Source organism: Opisthorchis viverrini, assembly GCF_000715545.1.
Source record: "Opisthorchis viverrini unplaced genomic scaffold opera_v5_97, whole genome shotgun sequence".
NCBI lineage: Eukaryota > Metazoa > Platyhelminthes > Trematoda > Opisthorchiida > Opisthorchiidae > Opisthorchis > Opisthorchis viverrini.
In genome coordinates this window covers 463,475-473,538 of record NW_008751753.1, presented here as the reverse complement: position 1 = coordinate 473,538, position 10,064 = coordinate 463,475, and the positions used below count along the sequence as shown (strand labels likewise).

Here is a 10,064-nt window from a genome sequence, read left to right as displayed (position 1 = left end):
CGTATGTGCAGAAATTTGCACGTACTTTCTAGTCTGTGTTTAGTTATGCGTAAATATTTGGATATAACCTCCGTTTGTGTAATCAATTTACGCCCTGTGCCACAGATAATGAGACCCATGCTTTTGTCACATTTTCAGCCACCAAACAGAAAAAGGGTTAAATGGGCTACCAGATAGCCCGAGACTGAATGCCCCTGGCCTCCTACACACAGATGCAGAGACTGAATCTATTCGGCAGCGCTGAGTTTGAAATGCTAAACATGACCTTGAACTTGGGTATCCTTGCTCGGCGCACCCATGGTTTGCTGTCGCTCCCGAGGCAGCTACTGTCCCACCCATCCCGCAATCAGACCGTTTCCGCATTCTTAGGTTTGGGACAGACATTGTGTCGTCCCAACACCACTCGTTATGTGCTTACTTCAAGCATCCGCAACATCAAGGCTGGCTTGTCGCCATCGTTAATCGAAGAGCGCGTGCTGGCTGTCTGTAATAGCTTTGACAAAGTTCCGGCGGACAAAGTAACCGGTTTCTTCCTTGAATGACTTTTCTAGCTAAATCTTGATTCGAATTTCATGAAAGACCTTGGTTTGGACAGTTTGGATCACATTGAAATCATCATGGAAATAGAGAACGAATTTTGTAAGTAGTGCACTTGTTTCCGATGGATTCCAGTGTTACCATCTCAAAGCCCGTTCTTCGTTAGGATTCGTGTAGTGATCGAGGCCTAAGGAGCCCCTTCGAGTTGAGGAAAAAACCCAAATGACATTCCGTGACTAGCGAGAACCCGAAATCTTGGGACACTGTGAAGACTATGAGCAGTTATTTCGCTTTGCTTAGTATTGGTTTGAAACGCCCACTTAGTCCAGCGATTCCCCTTAGGAAACGGGGGGATTGTCCGTGTAACAATTGCACTTCCGCGTTGACCAGACCGAAGACTAGTCCCTGGCAATATCCATCAGCCTGTACAGTATGTAGTCGCCTCCTCGCCGATGTGCCACCTTCGACAGCTTCATGAAATGCCTTATTAGCTGTCGGAAGCATCATTTCCAGGATATTTTCTGTCACTAGCCGCGAAGCGATTGCCCAGCTCAGCCACATCCGCATGAGTGTTGATTGCTATGTGTCCTGTATCCCCTTTAGCACTCTAAGGCTCCTAGAGGTGTGGACTGCTTTACCCTTGTATCTGAAGCATACTGGTGGAAGTAGTTAAGGCCTCAGGGAACGCACCTAATACTCAAAATCACTAAGGCTGTTGCGGTTCGTCGTTGAGCTTGCTGCAAACGGACTACTTGTTCAGGGTGCAGGTTATTAATGCTAAATCACTGGCCACACTGCAGCGTACCTGGTGCCACTCCCATTGATAATATAACCAATAGTCGCTCAGCTGTACCATTGTCTCGGTATCTGACTGCTTGGCCACCCGAAGGAAGTACGACGGTTAGGATACTGCCAGGTTGTTCAAGCCTATATGGGAGAAGTCTAAATACAGAGGTCGGGTTCGAACCACAGACCTTCTGGTCAGTAAATTCGCGCTTCAACCACCAAGTCATCTCGCCCCAAATATCCCAGAACATCTTGGTGGTGGATCACTTCAAAGTTAGCATCCTGCAAATTTGAAATCAGATGGCACTTGTATGTGCTGATCCCATGTGTAGTTTCCTAAATTAGGCATACTTCCAAATGGTATGCGCGTTTATGTGCCTGTCTTCAGATTCGGTGTACATATAAAACACTTCCTTGCTTTGCTTATGCTCGCCGAAATTCAATGGTGCGTCACCATTTCTGAGTTCGCCAACCAGTACACAGACCATTTTTCGTCCATATTTAGTCGGTGAATTTAACCTCCAGTTCCAACTTCCCGTCAAACTTCGCCACAGGAGTTTTTGGTTATCATCGTGAGTCATTAGATGGTTAAAGCATATAGACTATCATTAATTCATCTAAACATTGCTTCTTAATTGTATATATCGACGTTTGGGCGAGATGGCCCAAGTGGTAAGAGCGCGAATTTACTGACCGGAAGGTCCGTGGTTCGAACCCGACCTCTGCCTCTCGAATTCCTCTGTCTAGGCTTGGGCAACCTGGCAGTATCCCAGCCCTCGTGCTTCTTTTGGGTGGCATGGCAGCTAGGCACCGAAAGGGTGCTACGGCTAAACGATAAAAAAATCGACGTTTGTGTGCAGAGTACTCCCCAAATGTGTAAACATTCATGTCAATACTAGGAAGACCAGGAAAGGTTCACCCAACGAATGTTGCGGTCAGGCTGTTTCGCAATGTTCGGAGTCTTATTTTCTGCGTGTCTGGTTCTGTACCCCCTTTTGTTTCCGAGTTCTTTTACTGTTATGATTATACGCCCCTTTGTCGGGAAGATAAACTGAGTTCTATTCGGCCTCAATGAAAGCTGAAAGACTCTTGGTGGATCTTCACCTTACCTCATCCGCCGGTGGGTTATCAAGAAGTTCGCACTTATTTACATCATGAAGGGTAGATAGGCAAATTTTTTTCAGGTTGCAGTAGCCCTGGTTTGCGTCACTACTTGCACCAGCCACGTAGTATACATGTACTAGTACGTGGTTAACGCATCCAAATGTTTGATGGAAGACAATCGTGAGTACCGCATTAGGTAGAATGAGACTGAGTTGGTGGAGGTGTGACAGAACTCCGATAACTGATAGGAAGGCTTAAATTAACTGCAATTGTGAGGGTAAATGGTTTCACTTGCTTTTACTGATATTTGGGCACATGGATTAGTCTTCCGGAGATCGCGCATTGTAATATGTAATTAGCAGGTGGGAATGTCCCAATTTATCACCTCCCTCCTTGCACTCATATGTTTTCTCTTTCAGCCTACTCCACCCTGATTTGAATACTCCCTCATCAAGTCCTACTACTAGGATTGCTTGATTTATTCGTCGTGTGTTACATCTAACTGTTGTTTCCACTCCGGTGCCTGGTGCCAAAAAAGGGTTCACCGATAAAAGTACAGCTTCATTCCCAACAAGCGAGGGCAAAACTTACAACGGCCCTGCGCTATGTAAAGGGCACTTTCTGACATTAATCCAGGCGCTCTGGTAGGCATTTAGTGAACACCCATCAACACCTTTTTTGCTCCAGTGAAGTGCCTGAAAGTTGATCACATTCGGTCGTGCTTCTATTGCGTGTCAACACTAATGGGCTTTTTCTGAATTGGTTGAATGATTGTCTGGTCTGGATGCTTTCCGGCTTTCCTATTGAGATTTTAGTGAAGTTTTAGGGTTTCAGTAGATTCTGGGCGCTCTTGGGTTACTTTCAGGAATCTGACCTTCCTTATATCGTGCATCGCACTCAGCTGAAGCTTCTGCACGTCCGATTCCAGTAACAACCCTCCGAAGTCTCTTTTCAAACCCCAAAGAGCCGGTATATTTGGCTGTCTATGATGTTCTCACACCAAGGCTAGCAGCAAAACGAGTGACTCTTGCTCGTACTTTGAATACCCTCTGCTGTGTGTCAAAGACAAGGACACGGGACGCAAGTAATATGATTGAACTGATTGCCCCCCTCTTGTCTCTACCACTTTCCCACTGCGTATTGCTGGGTATGTCAGCATTGGTACTATATTGAGCGATCGCCCGGAAGCGTCTCTACTTCATGGGATACCCTTTGATGATTACCTCTGTGCGGTTCGTTTGGTAGCGTCTGAAAATCCGGAGGAAGCGAGGTCTTTCGCTCCTTGTTTATTGTGTCTGCTTATGCCCCGACGAACTATAACTCTGATCTTCCAAAAACAGTTTCTATGACGCTGCAAGTGTTCTTTTACAAGGGGCCAGAAGCTCGGACATCATTGTGGTTGCCGGTGACGTGAACGCCCAGGTAGGTAGCTAAGCGCTGCTGAAGTCCTATTGCGTGGTCGTATTGAGTTGGTTACGAGACTCATGGACAACGAAGATCGCCTGCTTCAGATGTGTGCCGATCACAGGCTGTTCTTTGCAGCGGAAATCGCTCTGTGACATGGTGCCCACCAACGAATCAGTCCCCAATCCAAATAGATCACATCGCCGTCAGTTACCGATGGCAAGGATTGATCACTGTTTGCCGCTCCTTCTGGAATAGGAGAATGAACTTCGACCATGCAGTTATCCAATGCTGTTTTAGATTACGCCTTGCAGGTTTACGCAAAACGCGCGTATCTCGCCTAGCCACCCGGAAGCTAGTGGACCCAGAAGTCAAACGAGCCTAGTAGAACCTGCCCCTCGGACTCCTGCCAGACGGTTCGATGTCGGATATCAACGGCCACTGGGAACATCCAAAGCGCTATTCAATGTGTGATATTCCATTTACGATGCAACCTCATTCAAACACTGGATCTCTGATAGGACCGTGGCGTCACTAAAGACCCAGTAGCTGATTTCTCCTGGCCACAACTACAATTCAACCCGACGTCACGTGAAACTGGATGTTTGTGCAGACTGAGAGCTTGGTGGACCCGAAAAGCTGGAGAAATGGAAGAGGCAAAAATGGTGGAAATGTCCGCAAGCTGTTCCACTTGATCCGCTCGGCTGGTCCTCGCGAGCCTACTGTCTGCGAAGCTGTCGGGCTGGAATGGCTGTGGTGTCCAGCAAAGGATAACGTTTGAACCGCCTGGCGTAATAGTTCGAACAATTCAGTGGGCCACCTTCTATCAACATTCCAGACTGCCAGCCCTCAGCAAAGAGGTGAGTGTGAAAATGGAACTATCCTCTGCATCAGAAGTGTCCCATTGTATGTGCACTCAACCGTTATCATGCTCCTGTCCCTGATGACCTTCCACCTGCTCTGTTAAAGGATGGCGATGAATTCCTCAGTCAGTGCATGTCTAGCCTATTTCTGTCCATCTGTCAGAAAGACTTTAAAATAGCTGGCGTGAGCTGATAATAGTGCCTATTTTCAGAAAGGCTATCCGCAGGGAACGAGGTAACCACAGAAGTGCTGGTTTGACTCGCCTTGTGACTAGGCTTCTGGCGTCGCTCATTCTTCATCCTCCTGAGGCAGCATGGACATGTGAGAATCAAACGGAATCTCGACCGAATAGATGCTGCTCCGGCCACATCTTCACACCCCCTCAAGTGCAGTGAATTCTCTTACGAATTCCCTTCCCACTATCTCACTAAACTGAACTGAATTTCTACACCAATGTCTATAAAAAAGCAACGGGCCAACGTCTTGCTGTACGACGGATTTCGCAATTCTCCCAGCATGTCTACAGCACCTGTGCATCTGTGTCTCTTTTTCATAGAGAAATCAGCCAGCTTCGTTTACCCGGGACAGCTATAATTTATAGTAGAGCATAAGTAAGCGTATTTTTGTCCCGTTGCTCCCGAATAACCGCTTATTTTTTCGGTCCCGTGAAAAACCTTTCTGCGGATTCAGATGACCCTAAAAGGTGTTTCGAGGAAAAATATGGGACTGTGCGACATAATACAGATAGATTAAGATTGTGACCGACTTCGTTCGAAGCTGGTCGAATTGAATGGTGTCTTCCGGGTACCAGCGTTTTGGTACTTGTATGTAAAACTCACCACTATTAGAACAGATAAAATAAATCTTGGGATTTCCTGTGATTGCACGCCATGGATTTGGAGGTTCCTTCAACCATAGATCGACTTCGGGTCAAAACGATGGTGTGGTTGTTTCACTGTCAGAAGAGCTAAACAAACTGTCCAAATAATATCATCAACGTCCTACCGCTCTGCACGTTGGATTTCACAATCAAAAGATCGGGTCAATGTTTCTTAAGTCAACATCCTTTTCGATCCTGATATCATGGAAGTATCTTGTTCACACATTTAAACTCGAAAAGCGCTCTCTTTGGTGACCTATAAGTCTGTTCATTACTTAGGCAAGAACGATGTTTGCGTATCAAGTACCGTTCGGGGAGGGTGTAGCATGGGCCTTACAGTAGGTAGGACGCAATTTCTTTTGCGCCAACCTGATAAGCATATGCAGTTCAGTTGTTTAGCTAACAAACCTTGCACCGTTATACAGTTATTCTAGTTCCTGCGACTTCGTTCATCGGGAACAAAGAGAATAATGGAATTAGAGCATTACGTTAGCGGCGATGACCCAGGATGTGCACGAATGAAAATGCATCTATTGCCCAGTATGACAGCGAGTGAAAACGGTAGCTTTGACGCAAGGCCGCCATCAGCTGCGTGACACAGCAATATCTGTCAGGATCGCTGACTTTTGGTTTGTCTCGTTCCGCGGTTTCCATCCGGCGAATTAACATTTACTGACGCGACTTAGTTGACTGGTGAGGGCTTTCATGCTTCCTTGTCAAGACAGAATGACTACCTCTTGATCGTCTTTATCTAATAAAAGGCTGGGCTATACGGGCCAAACGGTCCTCTGGTATACGAAGTACGTGACCTAACCAGCGTTACCTGTGGAGTGTCACCAGCTGATCTAAAACCCCTAGAACCACATGGCGTACTTCAGCACTACTGGTAGGATGTCCTCACCAGAGCCTCACAGTGCCTTGGGGACACCTATTGTCAAACAGTTTTTGGGGATCTTCCGCACGCACCTAAACCGTCCTTGATACATAGAGTAAAACAGATAGGACCGCAGCATTGACAGTCAAGCTGACGTCACGAGGATGCCGTGAATGTGGGAGGTTTGCCAACACTTTCCTGGCATACCCGTTTCTGGAAGTGAGCTTGTCTTTCGCCAGTTCATCGGGAATTGTGCACCTGCCCAGGTAGACTGATTTATCCGCAATATCGACCGGTTCAATTGCATGCATGAGTTTTGAGTTTGATCCTATTCAACTCCTCAGCAGCACTTTCAGCTGCAAAGTGCATACCGAAATTGTACAGCAGAATTATTCACGGTGTTTAAGTTAGTTTGAATTTCTGGAAGGTCTGAACCAATGGGAGAAATTTCATCGGCGTACTCAATGTCCGAGAGCGAATGCCCGAGGTTTTGGAGACACAAGGAGGACTCAAACAGCGCGTCGCTGACCAAGGGAAGGGGGTCAGAGGACACCCTTGCCTGACACCACTGATTGTAGTTAATTCAGGAGTGTTGTAAACACGTACGCGTCCATGGAAGGAGGCATATAGAGCCTTTATAATAAACAACAACTCAGGAGGGGTACCCTTCATCACTAGACGCTGTCGCAGTTTCTGATGACCAACGGAGTCAAACGCAGATCCGAGGTCGTTGGAAAAAATTATGCAGTTCCAGTGCCCGTCGCAAAATGAAGGTACGATTAATGCAACCCTGGTTATCGGGGAACACAGCTTTATTTTCGTTAAGCTGACTTCTTAGTGGACCAAATTTCGCAGAATAATGCCAGAGAGCACATTGGGAGCCACGACGACTGAACGTATGTGACGGTGGTTTTCACACGATGTTTTTGCACCCCATTTCGAAAGTTGGAATCACCGTCAAAGCGCTCCATTCTGTTGGTATTCTTTCCTCACCCCAGATACATTGAAATAAAGTCGTCAGTATAGTTACGAGGGACTTACCGCCTCTGAAGAGTGAAGGGTCCTTTGGGTCCTTCTGGAGCTTAGTTAATGGGACGAGCCAAAGTGTCCAACCAATCGCTCAAGACGACGTTTCTGTGAATGAATTGAGGACCTATCTTTTCCGGAAGTAATTTCACTAGCAGCGATCTTCATTGAACCGGTTGATTGGATTAACTAGAACCACATGTGGGTGTTCCTTGTTACAAAAGCTATATCTATTTCTCGTGAATGTGCGATCCATCGACTCTCTATGAATCCTTACACTGTCCATTATTCTGTGATGAGGGACCTGCCCACGTCCATGTAGTTGTTTGTTGGTGGTATAGTTTTCGTGGTGAGACGTTTAGAATGTGTCCGAGAACGAATTAGAACTGAGTCCGAGTTTTTGAGGATAAGCAACTTTTTACTTGTCTGAGAACAAACGTGCGGGGGCTGAAATGTACATACAAAGGTCCGGTACGAGTATTTGTGGTAAGTATAAAAATGAGCACACAAAACTCACGACACATTGCTTCAATCAAAGCTGCTGATTTTAGCTAGACTCATTGTGTATTTTGGTATGTAAGCGACCTCTTGCAGATAGTATGAAAGGCTGTGAACATGGCTTCTTGCACAATTATCCAATCGTCATCCAAGTTACCATTACTACTACCGTACCCGTTGAGTTATGAAGCTTCTGAGTCAACCCAACTCGATATCATTGAGCTACAGAGAGGCTTCTCTGGTGAACTGAGTGCCATTGCGTTTTTTGTCGTGATTGGGAAGGACCAGCTTAGTGCAGCAGGAACGATGTCATATCGCTTTGGTTTGCTAGTTTTCGCCGTTTACCACAAAAATTTGAAAACATTCGCTTGGCTTTTCCAGAGCGTACACCACTATCAAATCCGAAATCTATCAGCTGAGCTCTGAAGTAAGCTTGACTTCGATTAAAGACTTGCTAGGCATGTCGTTTGTGAAAAAATGTAGGGCGTCTTGGGTTTCGGGCATTCATTGTGTACTCTGCTTCCAACTTCGGAAACAGTGGGAAATCGCGTATGCACTCTAGCTCTTGATAGAGTGTTTAAATATTTTCACGAATTTGCCAACTGTCCTATACCTCCCCAAACAGTCATATAAGGCTCGATCGTCTATGAACTCAACCGCGGATGCCCAGGAAAACTCTGATCATCGGTCCTCTGAGCACCAAAACCTTGTACAGACCAAATATTTGATCAAGGAGGTCTCGATCGGTGCGACCCCTCCCCTGTTTTTCGCAAGTTCACGTTTTACGCCAGTCAGCTAACCTACAGGGGAAGATCCAGAAATTTAAGGATGGTAGACAGGTGGTTTGTACAATTGTCACCAGATCCCTTTCTTTAAGTTGACGACCACCAACCCCTCAGTTCGTCAAGTTTTATAGCAAACTTATCGAATGGGTTGAAACAATAAATCTGTGTGGAAGATTTTCAAGCGCCTTAGACAAACTATTTTCCCGGCTCTGACGGTTTTTTCCATCGGCATCCACATGCGAAGTAAACAACACGCATTTGCCAACAACATGTAACGCCCAAGACTTTTCTCTTTCAAGGCACTGTTTAGCGGTTTCATGAAAAACGTCACATTTTTAGACGGCAAACATAATATCATCAACATGTATGACGAGAACTCTAGTGATATTTACCCTTTTGAAAAGAAGTCAAGGTAGGCGTGAAAGTTATGGTCGTCATGTGTGTTCATTAAAAACGCTTGTATGAAGCAAAAATATAGTCTAGATCGTAATACTCACTCTTGCTCACTACCACTTCAAGACAGCCCCACATCTCTGGTTTCGTAGAACGCATCTTTTAATAACGCAATATGTAATAGGTATCTCACATCAATACTCTGAATCCTTCCCTTGCTAGCCACTCCGTTTGATGTCCACAGTTTTTTTTACTTTGCTTACTAATGAGTAGCATGTTTAAAACGGGGTTGATATTACCCGGCTGCAGGTTCTTGAGTTATCAACCACGGAATCAGAGTATCATCAAGACTTTTCAGTCATAGTTGCATATTCTGGATTATCGTAGTGTAAATCGCTTTCAGCCTGGTGTGTCCTCCGCTGCCCTCACTCCTGTTTCTCCGCTTTTGTAGGGTTCGAAATACCCGACGTTGATGCAGAGAAGTTGTTGACTCCAAGAGATATCGTGGAACACGTTTGGGCCGTAGCATTAAAAGCGGAGCGAATTGAATGATTTTTCCCTGCCTCTTCGGGCCATAGGATAAGCAATCATTGTATCATAGATTTTCGGTTTATTCTGACTTCAATATAACATTTGATGCACCTGTTCGTATCTTTCGCTACCTAGCTGGGTGTCTTGATGTCATTTCACTCAGCTTAAGCAAAAGACAACACAGATGGGTGGTGATTTCAAATGCATATGGTGCACCTCAAAGTGCCGTTTCTCATATTTTAACACTACGTAGATTACATACTGTCGACCTAAGCATCGTTGTTAGCATGAGCTGTCGTCTAGCCGGCTACTCTAAGCTGTTCCGTGACACCTGCTGTTGGTCACGAACCTTCAGTTTATACCCAAAAGTGAGCACCGAAGT

The 10,064-nt window shown here is 45.7% G+C and overlaps 1 protein-coding gene across 1 annotated transcript; it reads left to right on the top strand.

Moving 5' to 3' along the window:
• Positions 1-371: 371 nt before the first annotated feature.
• T265_13734 (hypothetical protein) lies at positions 372-9,794 on the top strand (the record flags this gene model as incomplete). Its single annotated transcript, XM_009170239.1, has 3 exons — positions 372-518; positions 552-639; positions 9,603-9,794. Coding segments are annotated over 3 exons (336 nt in total), but the record flags the coding sequence as incomplete, so codon positions are not given.
• Between the last annotated feature and the right edge of the window lie 270 nt (positions 9,795-10,064).